The following is a 20,287-nucleotide window of genomic DNA, read 5'->3' on the forward strand; positions in this document are numbered from 1 at the left end:
AAACTACCTGTTTTTGCGGGGGCACCTGCGTTTTTGGTCCTGGGCTCAGCAGCTATACAGGGAAACCTACCAAACCCAGACACTAGACACCCGAGGGAGTCCAGGGAGATGTGACTTGCGTGGATACCCCAGTGTTTTCTTACCCAGAATCCTCAGCAAACCTCAAATTTAGCTAAAAAAACACACTTTTCGCACATTTCTGTGTGGGATCACTGCACTGGGACAAATTTTCTACCACCCAACGTTCCCCTCAGTCTCGTAGTAAAAATGATACCTCACATGTGTAGGTGGGCCAAGTGCCTGTGACAGGGAAGAGCCAAACAACATGTCAAAATTGAGGGGGAACCAAAGCGGGTCCAAAAGGGCAGTTTGGAAAAAAACATTTTTAGGCTGACAAGTGGGGCAGAATTTCTATCGGTATAGATGAGACAATGCTGGGTGGTAGGAATTTTGAGGATTCCTGCAGATTCCGGTAGGTCCCATCACAAAAATGTGGGAAAAATTTGTGATTTCCAGCAAAGTTGGAGGTTTTCAGGGCTTTGTGGGTAAGAAAATGGTGCGGGTGCATTTGAAGCACACCACCCTGGACTCACCCAGATGTTTAGTTTTCAGATGTGTCTAGGTCTTGTGGATTTTTCGACATGGCAGCGTCCCAAATTCCAAAAAGTGCAGGCCTCACCATTCCAAGTGGGACGATTTAGAGAGTTAGCCAAGGTCTCATGGCCCAAATGTAAAACCAAAACCCCAAATAATCAAATGTCCACTTGCTTGCTGTGGGATAAGATGTTTTAGTGTGCGGGGGAAAGCTGAAAGACTGTTACTCCCTTTAGTTGGGGTGGGGGCATAACCATGCCCATACTGGTTGGTAGCCACCACCCCACTATTTTTTTTATATTCCCTGGCATTTAGTAGACTTCCTGCCCCCCGGGGTGTGGATCGGGGGTAATTGCCCCATCTGCCCACTGGTGGGCAGAACAACTTTGGCCCCATTTATTTGCGGTGGGGGCATGGCCATACCCCGCCCTCTTATTTTGAAAAAAATCTTCCCTGGTCTGTGGTGGGCTTTCTGCCCCCCTTGAGGGCAGATGGGCCTTCCAAAAATAAGCCGATCTGCAGATATGGCCAACAGTAATGTGCCCCCATGGGGAGCGAACCTTGCCCAAGGGGCTGCCCCCCCTAAACAAAACACACACAACAATCCCTGGTGCTTAAGTGGGTTCTGCCCCCGCGGGAGGCAGATCGGCCTAATAGAAATAGGCCGATCTGCCCCCAAGGGGAGCAGAAATTACCTAAAATAAATTTGCCCCCCAAGGGGAGCGACCATTGCTTAAGGGGTCGGCCCCCTTGCGTAAAATTGGCGCAAAAAAAAATCCCTGGTGCCTAGTGGATTCTGCCCCCCTTGGAGGCAGATCGACCTATTAAAAATAGGCCTAAAATAAATTTGCCCCCCAGGGGAACGACCCTTACCTAAGAAGTCGCTCCCCTTGCGTGAAATTTTGGCCCAAAAAATAAAAATCCTTGGTGTCTAGTGGTTTCTGCCCCCCGGGGGCAGATTGGCCTAATAAAAATAGCCCAAAAATAATTTTGCCCCCAGGGGAGCGACACTTGCCTAAGGGGTCGCTCCCCAAGTATAAAAAAAAAAAAATGCCTGGTGCCTAGATCAGCCTAATTACAATAGGCCGGACTGCCCCCAAGGGGGGCAGAAATGGCCTAAAACAAATTTGCCCCCCCCCCCAGAGAGTGACCCTTTCCTAAGGGGTCGCTCCCTTCAAGAGAAACTGACAAAAAAAAAATCCCTGGTGTCTAGTGGTTTCTGCCCCCCTTGGGGGCAGATTAGCCTAATAGAAATAGGCCGATCTGCCCCCAAGGGGGGCAGAAATGGCCTAGAATTAATTTTGCCCCCAGGGGAGCGACCGCTCGCTCCCCACATATAACAAAAATAAATAAAATACCTGGTGTCTAGGGGGTTTCTGCCCCCAGGGGGGGGAGTAACAGGCGTAAAAGTTATTTGCCACTCCTCTTATGAGTACATATAAAAAAAACGAAATCCCTGTTGTCTAGTGGTTTCTGCCCCCCTTGGGGGCAGATAGGCCTAATAAAAATAGGCCGATCTTCCCCCAAGAGGGACAGAAATGGCCTAGAAAAAATGTTGCCCCCAGGGGAGCGACCATTGCCTAAGGGGTCGCTCCCCACAAATAAAAAACACAAAACAAAACAAAAATTCCCTGGTGTCTAGGGGGGTTTCTGGCCCCCCTGGGGGGTTTCTGCCCTCCCCGGGGGCAGTTCGGCCTAATTGTATTAGGCCGATCTGCCCCCGGGGGGAGCAGAAACAGCGAAAAAACAAATTGCCCCCTTGGAGAGCGGCCCTTGCCCAAGGGGCCGCTCTGCTTGTCCAGTAAATAAAAAAATAAAAAAAATTGCTGGTGTCTAGTGGCATTTCTGCTGCCCGATCGCATCACGATCGGGCTGCAGAAATGCTCAGAGAAGCCTGAAAGGAGAGGAAAGGCCTTTCCTCTCCTTTCAGGCTTCTCTGCCCCCTCCACGTGATCGGAGGTGAAATGCAAAGCAGAGCTTCCAGCGCCGAAGGGAAGGCCTCTGATGAGGTCAGCGTGCGAAAGCGCGCTGACATCATCAGATGCCACGGGGGAGTCACAGGGGGGCGGGGGTGGAAGGGGAAGCGATTCCCCTTCCATCCCTGCCCACAGGAGGGGTGTGCCTGGCCATCGGGGGAGCGCTAGCGCTCCCCCCGGGGGCCCATAGCAGGACGAGGTGGTCTTGTCGGGTGCCGAGGACGAGATCACCTTGCCTCATAGCAGGACGAGGTGGTCTTGTCGGGTGCCGAGGACAAGATCACCTTGTCCACGGCACACAAGAGGTTAATAAGCACCAGGGAGGGTTGGTTTGACATATCATGTAAGGCTTCAAGGAAGAATCTGCACAGGTAACTAAGGGGGTCATTCTGACCTCGGCGGTAAAAGGCGCTTACCGCCGGTCAGAAGACCGCCATAACACCGCCGCGGCCGCGGAAAGCCACCACAGTCATTCTGACCCACAACGGCCAAACCTCCAAAAATCCGAACTCCACTGCAGGCCGCCACATCAGCGGGCAGCGATAAACTGGAGATGACCAAACCTCCACCGTCACGCCAACAGAAAAACGCCCATACCATTACGACCCACGAATCAACGCGGCGGGCTTTCCAACGCGGTATTCCATTGGCAGTACACACCGCCGCGGTCAAAATACACACACAGCACCAAAACACAGGCACATTGGACAATTACAAATACACACACCTGATACACATACACAACCACTCCCACACAATCAATCAACTATAAAACACACCCCCACATCACCCACAAACCCCTACGACCACAATTACTGAGAGAAGGAGAGAGAGACACAGCAGACAATCCATAGCAATACACACTGAGGCACACTACACCATCACACACACCACATAGTAGCACAAAGCACCACACACCAACATACTCATCATCACATACACCACCCCACACCTCACCCACACCACCCCATGGCACCCCAAAGGCACCCACGCTTTTCGGACCAAGAACTCCGGGTCATGGTGGAGGAAATCCTAAGAGTGGAACCCCAGCTCTTCGGCTCACAGGTGCAGCACACCAGTATAGCTAGGAAGGCGGAGCTATGGCAGCGGATCGTGGACAGGGTCAACGCGGTGGGACAGCATCCCAGGAATAGGGAGGACATCCGCAAACGATGGAACGACCTACGGGGGAAGGTCTGATCGATGGTCTCCAGGCACAACATCGCGGTCCAGAAGACTGGCGGTGGACCCCCACCCACCCCTCCCGAATTTACATCATGGGAGCAAGAGGTCTTCAACATCCTGCATCCTCAGGGCCTCGCAGGAGTAGCCGGAGGAATGGACTCTGGTAAGTCCAATCTCAAATACTAGATCCCCCCCACCCCACCAGCATGCCAACCCACACCCCCACCCTCACCCCCAACCCCCCAGCACACATCCTCCCTGACAATGTCTCACCAGCACAACCCACCCATCCCAACACCAACTCCTGCATGCCAACACAATCCATGGACACCCATCACCCAAGCATGACCACCGCATTTACCCCCCCCCCCCACTAACTACCCTCACAACACCTCCCTCAAGGGAATGCCTGCACTGGGGGACGAGGGCACCCATAACACGCACGCTATTGCACACACAGAAACAATAACCAAACTCTCTTACCCCATGCAGGACCCGAACGCCAAAACACCAGCCAGGAGGGTCCAGAAATGTCCATCCCACCCCCGGAACAGGCCCACAGTGAGGACAGCAGCTCTGTCGACACTGAACCTGATGACCAGCCCGGACCATCGGGGACCTCTGGGCAGTCGGTTCCCCTTACCCAGACACAGGCCACACCAGACCCGACCCCCTCTGCCAACACCAGCACAGCTCCCACCCAGCGGGCCCATGCCTCTGTCTCTAGGACACGTCAATCAGCGGTGTGTCTGCCACTACAGGGCACCCAGGCTAACCCAACACCCCAACAACAACAGGGACCTGGGGGCAGTGGGAGCGGGCACACCGTCCAGGAGACAGAGGCCGGGGGAAACCGGGCAGCTCGGAGGGCTGCTGTGCGACAGGGGGGGGAGGAGAGGCCCAGGGAACCCACTCTCCAAGAGGCCCTCACCACCATCATGGGGGCCTACCACCACTCCCAAGGGACGATGGTGACGGTACTGGCCAGGTTCACGGAGATCCAGGCACAGCAGGAGGAACGCTACATGGGGTTCAGGGAGGAGCTGAGAATCATCGGGACCGCAATGGGGACCATCGTCCTGGCCCTCAACAGGATAGAAGACGCGTTGCGGGACCATGTGGCACCACACAGGGCCCCTGTCACTAGCCCGGACCAGGAACAGCCTACCACCTCCGCCGGCGCTAGTGGACAGGAGGCCCCAACACCACGGCAGGCCACCAGAACTCCACCTCCTGCTGAAGAACAACCACCCCGTAAGAGGAGCCTGAGATCCAAAAAAAAGACAGAGTAGGATGTCAAGACCCCCGCCAGCAGGACATACCCCCTGAACTCTTCCCACTGTCCCACATTGCCACCCTGTCCAACCATGAACTGCCTCTGCTCCATCCTTCCACAGGCAAAAGGACAATGCACCTGTGAGACTGAGAACTGGACTCTGCCATGGACATTACTCCACCCCCACCCATCACCCTTATAATCACTTGTACCAATATCTAGCCCTGTAAATAAATCACATATTGCACACAAATCAGTTTGGAGTCATGCTGTATTATTAGCAAATGTATTACATATTACTGTTCAATATCTGTTCTGTCAATTAGTGATGACAACATACCAATGTCAATACGCTGTAGTTCATGGGCAAACCAAGCAGAAGTCAGGCACTGCGTCATACAGCACTGAGAAGGGAAGGGAAAATCAAAAATTACCCAAAAAGATCTGGTGGGAACTACAGAAAGTACAGATGCAGGAGGCTAGAAGCAATTGTGAAATGGCGTGGGTGATTCTTACCTGGGTGTTACTGGAAATACTGTTGTATCACTCTGTCCCTATTGTCTGTGTCGTCCTCTGAGTCTTCCTCCTCTTCACTCTCCACAGACTCCACGGCTTCTACAACACCACCATCTGGACCATCCTCCTGCAGGAAAGGCACCTGGCGTCGCAAAGCCAGGTTGTGAAGCATACAGCACGCCACGATGATATGGCACACCTTCTTTGGTGAGTACATTAGGGATCCACCTGTCATATGCAGGCACCTAAACCTGGCCTTCAGGAGGCCAAAGGTTCGCTCAATCACCCTCCTAGTACGCCCATGGGCCTCATTGTAGCGTTCCTCTGCCCTTGTCCGGGGATTCCTCACTGGGGTCAGTAGCCACGGCAGGTTGGGGTAACCAGAGTCACCTATTAGCCACACACGTTGTCTCTGTAGCTGCTCCATCACATAGGGGATGCTGCTATTTCGCATCACATACGCGTCATGCACTGACCCTGGGAACTTGGCATTTACATGGGAGATGTACTGGTCAGCCAAACAGACCACCTGGACATTCATCGAATGATAATTTTTTCTGTTTCGGTACACCTGCTCATCGTCTTTTGGGGGTACCAAAGCCACATGGGTCCCATCAATGGCACCAATGATGTTGGGGATATGTCCAAGGGCATAGAAATCACCCTTCACTGTAGGCAAGTCACCCTCCTCTGGGAAAATGATGTAGCTCCGCATGAGTTTCATCAGGGCAGACAACACTCTGCTCAAAATCTTAGAAAACATAGGCTGAGACATTCCAGATGACATGGCCACTATGGTCTGGAATGACCCACTGGCCAAAAAATGGAGGACTGACAAAACCTGCACCAGAGGGGGAATCCCTGTGGGTTGGCGGATGGGGGACATCCGGGCTGGCTCCAGCTGGGCACACAGTTCATGGATAGTGGCACGGTCAAGTCTGTATCGCAGTATTATATGGCGTTCTTCCATTGTCGACAGGTCCACCAGCGGTCGGTACACGCGAGGATTCCTCCTTCTCATCGCAAGTCCCAGCGGACGGTGCCTAGGAAGGACAACATGGAGCACAGAGTCAGCCAAACCACAGGTACGTACAGACAGCTTGCACAGTTAAAGAATGGCAATGGGTTGAAAGGCGTGTATGTGTGGCAATGCAAGGCCTAGGCCTGTGTGTCGCAGTCAAAATTAAGCCATGTAGGCCCTTGAAATGGCGGCTGCCTGACCTGTGAAGTGGGACAATGGGATGTGAGGTCAATGCGCTGGCGGGGCACACCGTGGCGGTAGGCGGTCGAAGACCGCGGCGCAAAGCCGCATTGGTTAACATTGAAGCCTATGGGTTTCAGGAGCCAATGACGAAGTGCGCCGGCGGTCGCGGTACGCACCGCCGCGGGCGTGACCGCCATTTTCTATCTGCTTAATCACTCGAGACCTGATCATCCACAGGAGAGGACCTATACTGCAAGTGCTGCTGTGACCTCGGTCTGGAAGATACAATGGCTGCTGCGACTGGGGAAAGGGCCCCTGCCTTCACGTCTGAAGAGTTGGAGAAGCTCGTGGATGGGGTCCTCCCCCAGTATGCGCTACTCTACGGTCCTCCAGACCAACAAGTGAGTACACCGGGTGCACATGGAATGGGCTATGCCTGTGTGGATTGGGGTGGATGTAAGTTGGTGGGGTGGGGGGCGAATGAGGAGTGCAACGCCCGACAGATGAGAGCATGTGCCATATGGCAAAGTTGGTGGGGGGGGCCAATCACATCTAACATGCAGGTCATTCATGATTTCCTCCTTTCCACCCTGTACATGTCAAATAGGTCAGCGCCCATCAGAAGATCGAGATTTGGCGTGCCATCGCCAAGGAAGTCCGGAACTTGGGGGTCCACAACAGACGGGGCACCCACTGCCGCAAGAGGTGGGAGGACATCCGCCGCGGAACAAGGAAGACCGCAGAAACACTGCTGGGGATGGCCTCCCAACCTAGGAGGGGTGCCAGTCGCACCATGACCCCCCTGATGTCCCGGATCCTGGCGGTGGCCTACCCTGAATTGGATGGGCGCTTTAAGACATCACAGCAGACACAAGGGGGTGAGTATCAGCACATTCTCCTATCTTTCTGCGCAGTGGAGGCGTCTGGGTGGGGGAGGAGGGCTGTGGGTGACATTAGGCCAGGGCGCTTTCTGTAGTGTAGTCCTCTCCCTTAGGCATGGCCCTGTGCCCCCGGCCCCCACCTCGGTAGGATGACAAGTACAGCCATTGAAGGTCCAGCATCTCCCATGTGCGCGTTTGACGTCTCTTGGCCTGTTGTCTTAGTCAGTAGTACTGAGTAGTGTACCCCGAATGCGCGGCTTAGTGCATTAGGCACCTGTGTCTGTCCTCTCCGCCAACGGTGTTGACATTGCATGCACTCAACCTGGTCTTCTTTTTCCCCCCCCCACCCTTTCTCTTCATCTTCTTGTGCATGTGTGCATTAGCATCATCAGGCGGAGGAGATTTGGCATCGGAGCACGAGGGAGCTGCAGGACACAAGGCCCCGGTGGGCCCAGGAACAGACACCGAGGGCACCAGTGATCCGGAGGGCGAGGGGAGCACCACGACGGGGACCGCTGGTGAGAGCAGCGAAAGCGACACGTCCTCGGATGGGAGCTCCCTAGGGGTGGCGGCAACATCCGTGCCCCCGCCTCTACAGGTACAGCCGCCACCCAGCGCACCAGCCCCGCCCTCCCAGCAGCCCCTCAGTCTTCGCTCCGTGCCGGTTCGCCCAGGAAGGCGCGCGTCTCCTTCGCCCCAGGCACCTCAGCCCCTGCCCCTGTTGCCCCTGCTGCCCTCAGTGCGGAGCTCATTGACCTGGTAAGGACGCTCATTGTTGGGCAGACGACCCTTTTGAATGCCATCCAGGGTGTGCAAAGGGAGGTGCAACAGAGCAATGCGTACCTGGAGGGCATTCATTCGGGTCAGGCTGCCCATCAACGAGCGTTCACTGCTCTGGCCTCAGCACTGACGGCAGCCATTGTCCCTGTTTCCAGCCTCCCTCTTCTTACTGCCTCCAGCCTTTCTCTGTCTCCTGTTCCTCAGCCTATCCCATCCACACCATCAGACCAGCCTGCACACACCTCAACACCCAAGAGCAGCTCATCCAAACACAAGCACCACAGATCCCACAAACACTCACCCAAGCAACACCCAGATGCAGACATGCCAACAGCCACTGCCACCCCTGTGTCCCCCTCCTCCTCGTCTCCCTCCTCCCTCCCTGTGACGTCTACACTCACACCTGCATGCACCCCAACATCAGCCAGTGCTTCCATCACCACCTCACCCTCCAGGACAGTCCACACTCGTGCAGTCACCACCCCCACTGCCATTTACACGTCCCCTGTGTCCTCTCCCACTGTGTCTGTCACCCCCTCTTCCAAGACACACAAACGCAGGCAGACACCCACCCAACAGCCATCCACCTCACGACAGCCTACAGCACCAGCACCTTCACCCAATGACAGCACACCTGACTCTCCTACAACCACCTCCTCTACCTCCACTTCCATCTCCCCTTCTCCTACCCTTTACCTTGGCCCTAAAAAACTTTTCCTGGCTAACCTTAACCTCTTTCCCCCCGATGAGCTCCCCCATCCATCTTCAAAGAGTCCCAAGAGCACCGCAGCCACCACCAGCCCAGCTTCGGGTGTCACTGTTGTGCCTGGGTTCTGGAGCCCACCCTTTGCCAGCAGTGACACATCGATCAGCAGCAAGGACACGTCCAGCCCCCCCCCCGGCAAGAGGACCCGCAAAAACAAGGGCCGCTGTGCGAGGACCGACAGGGCTGCCCCCAAGGAGCAATGTGCGGCCACTTCACCACCCACACCATCTAGGGGAGGCAAGGGCCCGAGAGCCCCATCAAAGGAGCGGAAGGGCAGCAGGAGCGCGGTGAAGGTGGACCCCTCATGCCACATCCCAGCTGGGAAGGAGGACACTAAGGAGGCCAGGAGTCCGTCCCCGAAGGGTCCAGAAACGTCACGGTCCGAGGGCGACTGAGCAGGGAGTCCAGGCCAGGTCTGGCTCCCTTGACCTGCTGGATGAGCACCGTTGAACAGGGCCCGCGGTGCTGAAGAGCACCGCTGAATAGGGCCCGCCATGGAGTAGAGCACCGCTGAACAGGGCCCGCGGTGCAGAAGAGCACCGCAGAACAGGGCCCGCCGTGGAGATAGGCACCGCTGAACAGGGCCCGCCGTGGAGATAGGCACCGCTGAACAGGGCCCGCCGTGGAGATAGGCACCGCTGAACAGGGCCCGCCGTGGAGTAGAGCACCGCTGAACAGGGCCCGCCGTGGAGTAGAGCAGCGCTGAACAGGGCCTGCGGTGCAGAAGAGCACTGCTGAACAGGGCCCGCCGTGGAGATAGGCACCGCTGAACAGGGCCCCGCCGTGGAGAAGAGCACCGCTGAACAGGGCCCGCGGTGCAGAAGAGCACCGCTGAACAGGGCCCGCCGTGGATATAGGCACCGCTGAACAGGGCCCCGCCGTGGAGAAGAGCACCGCTGAACAGGGCCCGCGGTGCAGAAGAGCACCGCTGAACAGGGCCCGCCGTGGAGATAGGCACCGCTGAACAGGGCCCGCCGTGGAGATAGGCACTGCTGAACAGGGCCCGCGGTGCAGAAGAGCACCGCTGAACAGGGCCCGCCGTGGAGAAGAGCACCGCTGAACAGGGCCCCGCTGTGGAGAAGAGCACCGCTGAACAGGGCCCCGCCATCTCAAGCACCGCTCCGCTGGGCCCTTCCTCTCAAGCACCGCTCCGCTGGGCCCTTCATCTCAAGCACCGCTCCGCTGGGCACCGCCGTCTCAAGCACCGCTCCGCTGGGCCCTTCCTCTCAAGCACCGCTCCGCTGGGCACCGCCGTCTCAAGCACCGCTCCGCTGGGCCCTTCCTCTCAAGCACCGCTCCGCTGGGCACCGCCGTCTCAAGCACCGCTCCGCCGGGCCCTTCCTCTCAAGCACCGCTACGCTGGGCACCGCCGTCTCAAGCACCGCTCCGCTGGGCCCTTCCTGTCAAGCACCGCTCCGCTGGGCCCTTCCTCTCAAGCACCGCTCCGCTGGGCCCTTCCTCTCAAGCACCGCTCCGCTGGGCACCGCCGTCTCAAGCACCGCTCCGCTGGGCACCGCCGTCTCAAGCACCAGTCCGCTGGGCCCTTCCTCTCAAGCACCGCTCCGCTGGGCACCGCCGTCTCAAGCACCGCTCCGCTGGGCCCTTCCTCTCAAGCACCGCTACGCTGGGCACCGCCGTCTCAAGCACCGCTCCGCTGGGCCCTTCCTGTCAAGCACCGCTCCGCTGGGCCCTTCCTCTCAAGCACCGCTCCGCTGGGCCCTTCCTCTCAAGCACCGCTCCGCTGGGCACCGCTGTCTCAAGCACCGCTCCGCTGGGCACCGCTGTCTCAAGCACCGCTCCGCTGGGCCCTTCCTCTCAAGCACCGCTCCGCTGGGCCCTTCCTGTCAAGCACCGCTCCACTGGGCCCTTCCTCTCAAGCACCGCTCCGCTGGGCACCGCCGTCTCAAGCACCGCTCCGCTGGGCACCGCCGTCTCAAGCACCGCTCCGCTGGGCCCTTCCTCTCAAGCACCGCTACGCTGGGCCCCGCCGTCTCAAGCACCGCTCCGCTGGGCCCTTCCTCTCAAGCACCGCTCCGCTGGGCCCTTCCTCTCAAGCACCGCTCCGCTGGGCCCTTCCTCTCAAGCAGCGCTACGCTGGGCACCGCCGTCTCAAGCACCGCTCCGCTGGGCCCTTCCTCTCAAGCACCGCTCCGCTGGGCACCGCCATCTCAAGCACCGCTCCGCTGGGCACCGCCGTCTCAAGCACCGTTTATGGTTCACTGTGCCCACCATGCCTCCTCCTTGACCAGTGGAGACTGTCATCCACCTGATGGACTGTGGCTTTGCACTCCCCAGGATGGTCCAGTGGGCAGCCCACCCACTGTAGAGACATTGAGAGACTGTGGCTTTGCACTCCCCAGGATGGTCCAGTGGGCAGCCCACCCACTGTAGAGACATTGAGAGACTGTGGCTTTGCACTCCCCAGGATGGTCCAGTGGGCATGGTGGCTCCTCGTGGATCTGGCGTCGTGGACTCATGTGGCTGTGGTGCCCCCCCCTTCCCTTCCCCCTGAGGTGCCTGTAGTTTTTACATCTGATGCCCCTGCAGTGTTCTCTCCAAAGGACTCAGGTCTCCTGTGTGGGCTTTGCCCTTATTTCTCAAGACTTTGGCCCACGGACATTCTGAATTCGTAGGATGTGCAGGACTTGGTACTTCAGTTATACACTGATGTGTATGTCATTAGTTTTGTTGTGAATATCTTTCATGGTTGTACGATAATTTTCTGGAGCTTTTTGGTACATAAATATTTATTCCAAATATGATTATGTCCTAGCATTTTTCAGGGGTGTTTGGGTGGTGTCACTGTGACTTGGTGCTCTGCATTGGTGAGTACATAGTTGGGGGGGGGGGGGGTCGCATATGTTGTGCCCGTAACCTTTCGTCCTCCCCCTCCCGTGTGTCGTAGGTGCAGTACTCACCGTTGTCGTCTGCGCCGGACTTCGTACTCGTGGTAGATGAGAAGGTAGACGAGAGCAGGTAGGATGTTTAATTCGGGTTCCATGCTGTCCTCCGTCCTCCTGGAGTGCGTAGTGGTGAGCGTTTTCCCGTCCGTAGTCTGTTTCCGCCGTGTTTTTATCGGCGGTGCTCCCGCCCCGGAAAAGGTGGCGTATTGGTGAGTTGGAATAGTGTGGGCGGTACATTGTCTGCCGCCTGTCTGTTGGCGGTGACCGCCGCGCTGTTTGTTTGTACTGCTGTGGCGGTCGGAGTGTTAAGGTGGCTGTCTGTGTTGGCGGTTCCCACCAGGCTCAGAATCCCATTTTTTTTACCGCCAGCCTGTTGGTGGGTTGGCCGCCGCTTTAACACTGACCGCCAGGGTTAGAATCACCCCCTAAATATGTTGCCTAGAGACAGATGAAAAGTGACCGAAGCAAGGATCCAATATAAGCTTGCACTAAAAAGATGGAAGCTGGTGAGGCAAGAACAGATGTGGGGGGATTTGGGATTAGCTTGTTTTACCAAGAATTCAGGGCTGTTCTGGAGCATTGTTAACAGCTGAAAGTTCTGCCACAGAAACAACTGAAGGGATGGGATGTAATATCCCGCCTGATAGATGAGTTAACCATTTCTACAGTATTTATTCGTTTGAGGACCCTAAGACAGTGGTGGAGGCCCGGGTTGAACCCTGTCCTAGCGTAGCCACTAGGTTCTGCCTGGATGAGGTGATTGTGGCTGTTCAGGAGAGTCCAGCTAATAAAGCGCTGGAACTGGATGGCATCCCCATAGATCTCTATAAAGGGATGTTTATTTTTTGGCCCCTATTATTGTTAACTTCTTAAATGCTCCAATGTGCCATGGGATCCCACTCTTGTGGAAGTCTGTGTATAGTGCCTGTTTAAAAAAAAAAAAAAGGGAACTGTAATGACCCTAAATGATACAGCTTTAGCTCCCTGTTAGACTCTTTGGTGAAGATCCTGCACCTGTTTTGCAGCGCATTGAGACTTGGGTGGAGGAACAGGCTATAATAAGCCCGGTACAGTATGGGTTCAGAGAAGGACTGGGGACCCAGGAGCAGTGCCTAAGCTTGTTATTAATTATTGACAAATACACAATGGCTAAGAAGGGCACCCCTTATTTGGCTTTCATGAATCTTAGCAGCGCTTTTAACAGGTTGAATCGGGCTAAGTTCTGGGGATCCTTTTATAAGTTGGGGATGCCAAACCCAGTTGTGGATTTTTGGTGAATGCTCGGTGTTTTGGAACTGATGCCTCTCTAAGGTATGGGCAGAATGGTGAATGCACTGATTTTTGTAATCTTCATAGAGGGGTGTACGAGGGATGTATCCTTGATCCAGTGCTGTTTCTTTTAAACATCAATGGCTTGCACTACTTTGTAGTGGAAAGGTGTAAGGATGTGCCAGTAATTAACGGGAAAAGTGTCCCTGTTTTGTTGTACACTGATGATGCAGTCTTAATGGTGCGCACAATGAATGGTTTATGAGGTGCAGTCATTGCGTTTGTAAAATTCATGGCTTACTTAGATTTTGTAGCAAATATCGCAAAGACACATTATATGATGTGTGGTAAGCCTCAGAGTTAACTGGGCCTGGTGACAATTAATGGCAATGTTATTAGTCGTGTTCATGAATTTCCTTATTTAGGTGTTTTGATGATAAAGTAAATTTCCAACCCTGTATTTCTGAGCGCTGTATACGTTTTAACACTGCAGTTGGCACAACATTTGAATTCTCTTCTAGGGTTGGGAGTAAACTGTTATACCCCTTTTTGAGGTGTATAGGCTTAAATGCCTTCCAGTCCTAACGTATGGGGCGCTGATTTGGGGCTATCGAAATAGTCCTTTCCCTCAAAAAGAAGAGGACAGATTTTGTAGAATGTTGCTGGGGTGGGACCCAATACTCCGGGGTTCTGTATGCATGAGGAGCTGGATCTGGGCTATGTGGAGGATAGTATTAACATAGCACCTTTGCCCCTTTGGATTTCCATTTGGACTAATGAGTGTGCTTCCTTTAATAGGGAAGTCAGCCTAGATTGTCTGTCTTGTGATTTGGGCTGGGTTATTCCTTGGTTAAATTCAATTAAGGATAGCACACTCTATTTGGGCCACCCAGAGATCTTTATTTCCCTGCAGCTTTTAAGTAAATCTGATAAGCGCTGGGCTAAGATGGAGTTTAATATACTCATCATGAGAAAAAATGAGGCTAATGAATTATTGAAATCCTCTGTCCAGGATTTTGTTATGATCAAGGTACACTCAGGGATTGAAGCCTATTTGTCTCAGGTCAGCAGTTTGAAGGAAAGGGCACTTATTACCAGATTTCGTCTTGGGTCTGTTAGGTGCAATCTGTGCTTTCCCTTAGGCCAGTTTGACCCAAAAAGTATTGTCATATGCCGGTGTGATGGTGCTTCTTTTCAAACATTATTGCAGTTTATATATTTCTGCAAGTTATATGCCTTTTTCAGGAGTAGATTTCTATTTCCCATTTTGAAAGGGAAAGGCTGTTTACAATGTCGCCCAGCCTTGTATTATTTGCGTACAATGTCTGATGAATTAGTGTGCCTCAGGGTTGGATCTTTCCTAAAATGTGTGATAAGCTGGCCCAACTATGTGAATTTGTATTAATGAATATTAGCATTATATGTTTTTATTGTATTGTATTTTATTTTATTTTTCGTACTTGTGTATCATGGCTATCTTTGAATAACCAAATAAAATTTGATTTGAGAATGCAAGAATGAGTCAGTGGGTGGATCATTGGATGCAGGAGTGCTAAGATGAGCATACTAATTTGTTAAGCAGACTCAAAGTATATCAATTTGGCACGTAGGTTGTATGTGTGTCTAAATGGTTAACATGCATTGGCAATGCCAAAAGGTCTGGCTTTTAAACAAAAGTGCTGTCTCAGTCAATGACGAGTTTAGGCATTCACTAAGCCCTCATACCTGGACTCATCCCATCATTCTTTCAGTACATCTCAAGAGAACTTCAATAAAATGCAATACAGTTCAAATGAAAATTAAAACAACTGGAGAAATGCAAATCAGAGAAATGTGTTACAGGATAATAATTTGAAAAATAGTGTCAAGATTAGGGATAGAGACAAGGTTAGGTTAATTCGCGGTAGGGTACAATTTAGGGTCAAGGCCAGGCTTAGGGTAAGGGGCAAGGATAAGGTAGGGTTGGGATCGGGGTAAGCCTCAAAGCTATTGTTTGGAATAGGATTTGGTTACGATGAGGGTAACTATTAGAATTAAAGTAAGAGTTAAAATTACGTGTAAGATAAGGGTGAATACCTCTCTTATGTTATGGTATGCACTATCACCCAGGAGGAAGCTGAGCTGATGAGAGTCTAGCCACACCTAGGGCCTATTGGGACTCCTATAAAAAGCCAGGTCTTCAGGTTTTAGCAGAATTCAAGTAGTGAGGAGGAGGATGAGGCTCTAATATGTATTGGCGGTTCATTGTAGGAGATGGCTCCGGTTTTCCGTATGAGTTTGATTTAGGTAAGTAGAAGTCCAGATGAGCAGAAGTGTCTGGAAGGTTTGTGAAAACAGATACAAGTGTTGATGTATGCTCGGCCAATTGGTGTAGTGGTGTAGTGCCTTGAAAATGCAAGTGAGGAATTTGTATTGTGCTTTTTTTGATTGGGTAGCCAGTAGAGCTCCATAAGGTATGGTGTGATGTGAGTGCGGCATGATGGATCTCTCAATCTACCTTCTTTACAGCTGGTTTCCCAGAGTTGAGTTTGTTACTTTGTGTCTCGTCAAGTAGGAAATATTTGAACCAGCTTAAAGATTTTTGATACATGTGCTTCAGCTTGAATTCAGATAAGAAAGAGTTCAAAATCATTAGTGTTGAATGAGATAGCAGATGAGGCGGATACGGAGTGACAGATAATTCTTTTGTGCAGCTAAAGAATGTCATCCATGAGTGACACAAGTACTGATTCTGTTCCATGTTGTGTGTGGAATCCTGATTGCTAGTTATCTAGAAGTTGTTACTTATCTAAATGCGTTTGTGAGAAACTACCACTTTCTTCAAAACTTTGGACCATCAGGGTGATCATTCTCTTGGTCCTCTGGGTCTAAAAGTAAATTTTTTGAGCAGAGTAATTACTATTTTTTTGTAGGATTTCTTAAGCTATACTCGGACTACCTACTCTTTGTTTGAGATCATCGTCTGGATCCTAAGTTTCACCGGCAAAATGGTGACCGCATGCATATGTTGCAAGCTGTAGGTAGGAAGGGGTTCCTATCTCATATTAAACACAAAAAGTAGGATTAAATGTGAGTAGCACCAGACATGTTTCTTTGTCACTGTAGAGTTTGTGTCATGGTCTAAAGATTCCACTTAGGTACTTTGTCTGAGATATCATTGTTTACAAAATAGATTTTTAGATCAACAGAAACAAGCTCTGATTTTATATGATTAATTCCAAAATATGTTATGCTATAAAAATGGCTAAGAATATGCTTCAAAACTTTTTGTTTCAGGCACAAGTTACATTCCATGATGTCGCTGCCAATTTCACTGAAGAAGAGTGGAGGCTGTTACACGAATGGCAGAGAGAAGTTTATAAAAATGTGATGAATGAAATTCACCAAGCCCTACTCTCTCTGGGTAATGTTTCATTTTCTTTCATAAAGGTGTATAATTTTTTTTTAATACTTTACCCGATAATAAATTTGATTAAATAATTTTGATTCTCTTCTTGTACGACTGGAAGTAGGTACTCAACTATATTTTTAAATACAAACCATTACACTTGTTAAAAAACATTATAACTGACAAACTCAGCTCTGTCATCCTTCTTTAATGTTACAGGGCCTCATTACAACATTGGCGGGCGGCAAGCGCCGCCCGCCAAGTTGTAACCGCCGTGCGGCCGCCAATGCGTAGCATATATGAAATTGCAGTGTTCTTTTTGATTGTGTGTTCATGTAGTGTTCTATTCCGTGGAACTTTGAAGTATTTACTGCTCAGAAGTGATGAGTAAATGTTTATTCATAGTACTAGCCTCTAGTCTTCATTCTGAAATCCAATTGTAGGCTGGCCAGATCTTTAGAAGGTGCTTCTGTGTTTCAAGGCAGTTTGCTGTGAGGTTCATCAGACTCAGTCAATGTATCAACAGACTTAGGCCCTTATTATGAGTTTGGCGGTCTTTTCTGAAGACCGCCGTGGTGATGGACGCCAAAAGACCACTAGTGATGGCGTTATCCCGACTGCAGTATTACGAGTCACATGCTGAAGACCGCCCAAAAAAGTCACAAATGTGAGACCGCCAGGCTGACCGAGGGCGGGAGAGAGGTGGTAACCACCACCAGCATCGCCACGCCAACAACATCCCGCCCTCCATATTACGACCCACAAGTCAGCACAATGGTCATTGCACGGTGGAAAACTATTGACGGAGCGAACCGCCGCACTAAAATTACCACCACCACCAAAACCTAACACCACATTAGACAGTATGAACACCCCACACCTGACACACATTACCACACTACACACACCCACATCCACCACCATAAAACACACACACAACCCACAATCCTTTGCAGCTACAACCACAGACAGCGCAGAGCCACAAACCCATTACCTACTACTTATACTCCATAGGCACATATACACTACACACGCAGCACACATCAACAACATACACACATCACAACTGCATACAAACACCACAACACACCAGCACACAAAACTAAGCACACCCCACCAACCGCCAAACATCTCACCCTTGCATACGACATTCCCCTTTCCCCAAACCACATACCAACCACCATCTCCCCTCAAAAGCATCCACGATTCACAGACGAAGAGTTGAGGTTGATGGTAGATGAAATCGTCAGGGTAGCGCCACAGATGTTGGGAGCACACGTCCAGCAAACATCAATAGCCAGAAAAATGGATGTATGTTGGAGGATAGTTGACAGGGTCAACTCAGCGGGCACAAGGGAGGACATCAGGAAGAGGTGGAACGACCTACAGGGGAAGGTGCATTCCTTGGCCTCACAACACCAGATTGCCATCACCAAGACTGGCGGTGGACCCCCACCTCCTCCCCTAGAGTGCACATCGTGGGAGGAGAAGGTCTTGGACATCATGCATCCTCAGGGCCTGACTGGAGTAACCGGAGGACGGGACTCTGGTAAGTCAACAACACTCCCCTGGCACCAACGACTCCTGTACAGCATGCGTGCCCTCCACCCTATCATTCCCCAGTTCACCCCATCTCACACTTCCGCTTCCCCACCAATCACCTAATGCTTCACCGCTGCATGCCACACCACCCCCTTGCCGCTATCCCCACACAGTCCCTCCCTTGTGCAAGGATAGCACTCACAATGACAAGCAACTCCCACAATGCATTATTTCTTACACATGAAAAGCTGCTATTCCCACTTCACAGTGGAACACCTGCACGTTAAACCATCGCACCAGCTACACCAACTGGATGTGTTGACTGCGTACTACTACATGGCAATGACAGCAGTGCTGTCCACTATCCACAACCCACAATGGTACATGGAACCAATGTCACAATCCATGTCCCACAGACAATGTCTGCAGTTCTGCATCTGTCATTACCATCACTGGGAAGCAAGTCAAGCCACTGCATGAACCAGACTATGAAACAAAGTAGTACACCTCCACAATGTAACTCTCTCCCTCTCCATCCACAGGTACCCCTGCCACTGCCACCCTGCAGAGGATACCAGAGGCAGCCAGCCCTCCCCAGGATGAAGGCCCCAGTGGATGGCTGGACTATGACGACTTACCTGGCCCATCTGGGACAACTGGTCATTTCACCACCACCAGCCCCACTCTGACCACTTCTAAGTGCCCCACCCAAGTGGCAACAACAGCACAGCCAACCCCTCGTCCCCAAACCTGTGTACCAAGGACTGGTCAATCAGCAGTGTGCCCCACAGTACAGGGACCAGAGTCAACCCCTCACACCCAAGACGGTGAAGGTCTGTTGTAACAGGGAGTGGGCACACTGTGCCAGGGTCACAGGAGGCCAGGGGCAGTTGGAGGGCACCTGTGGGCCAAGGAATGGGCCCGAAAGGAAACGAGTGGTCAGGAGGCCATCACCAATGTCCTGGGGCCATACCAGCAATCCCAGGACAAGATGGGTCAGATCCTCTCAGCCTTGCAGGAGAACCAGAGGCTGCAGAGGTAATACCCCCAGGAGGCCATGCAGCAGTGGGAGGCACACAGTGCTACCATGGCCTCCATTGCAGGGGTGCTCAAAGAACTTACTACCATCCTACATGTGTCCCCACCCACTAGCAGGCCCCTTCCACTAGCCACATACCAACTGAGCCATCCACTTCTGCCACAGCTAGTGGAATGGAGGCCTTGCCAGAGGAACCACACGCCGCTGGAACCCCTTCCACTGTAGCTGAGGAACCCCCAGGCAAACAATGTCGTCCATCCAGATATCCTGCAGGACCTGATGCCAAGACCAAAACAACTGCCAGGTTGTGAGCGTCTTCTGAGCATTCTCCTTTGTGTGCCACTGGCACACCCTGTTGAGTGTCCACTGTCATGTCTCCATTTTCTCATGGAACCTGTACTACCTGCAGCTGGGCCAACTGCTTTGATGATTTCACCCACCATGTCCCCACTCCTCACCCATTGCAATTGTTTATCATAGTAAACAGCATTGAGCACAACTACTGCTTACCTATCTTTATTGTTGTACAAAATGTCATTATAGTTGACACATTGACCATTAATAGTCTGGAAGATGGACAGAAGAGGGTGCAATGTGCAGGGAGTATGACAGTAGAACAGAACAGTAGAACAGACATATACTGAAGTCTTGTGTCAAGGGAGCCACCAGTCAAACCAGGAACCAGAGTAGCACCACCCAACAGACCTGCAAAGAGACCAAGACAAGGACATCCATCACAATAGGAGTCAATGTTGCACAACCAACACAAATGCAGTAGATTGTCAAGCTCCCTAGTGTAAATAGCAAAGTAGAATGTGAACACAAATTACCATGGCAGACCCGCATGTACCAGACATGCAATCCCAATGGTACATCCCTCACAGCTGACATTACTCCTCTAAAGGCAAGCCCCACTGTCAGTAAAAGTTATGTTCCATATTGTGTACAGTAAGGATAGGTAACAATAC

The 20,287-nt window shown here is 52.2% G+C and overlaps 1 protein-coding gene across 1 annotated transcript in view; it reads left to right on the top strand.

The window, feature by feature from the left end:
• LOC138296308 (zinc finger protein 154-like) overlaps positions 1–20,287 on the top strand; it is a 298,559-nt gene that overhangs the window by 45,454 nt on the left and 232,818 nt on the right. Inside the window, exon 2 of the mRNA XM_069235325.1 lies at positions 16,627–16,753. Within this exon, the coding sequence (XP_069091426.1) occupies positions 16,627–16,753 (127 nt within the window). The remainder of the gene's footprint in view (positions 1–16,626; positions 16,754–20,287) is intronic.

The sequence above is a fragment of the Pleurodeles waltl genome, chromosome 5 (genome assembly GCF_031143425.1).
Source record: "Pleurodeles waltl isolate 20211129_DDA chromosome 5, aPleWal1.hap1.20221129, whole genome shotgun sequence".
In the NCBI taxonomy this organism is placed as follows: domain Eukaryota; kingdom Metazoa; phylum Chordata; class Amphibia; order Caudata; family Salamandridae; genus Pleurodeles; species Pleurodeles waltl.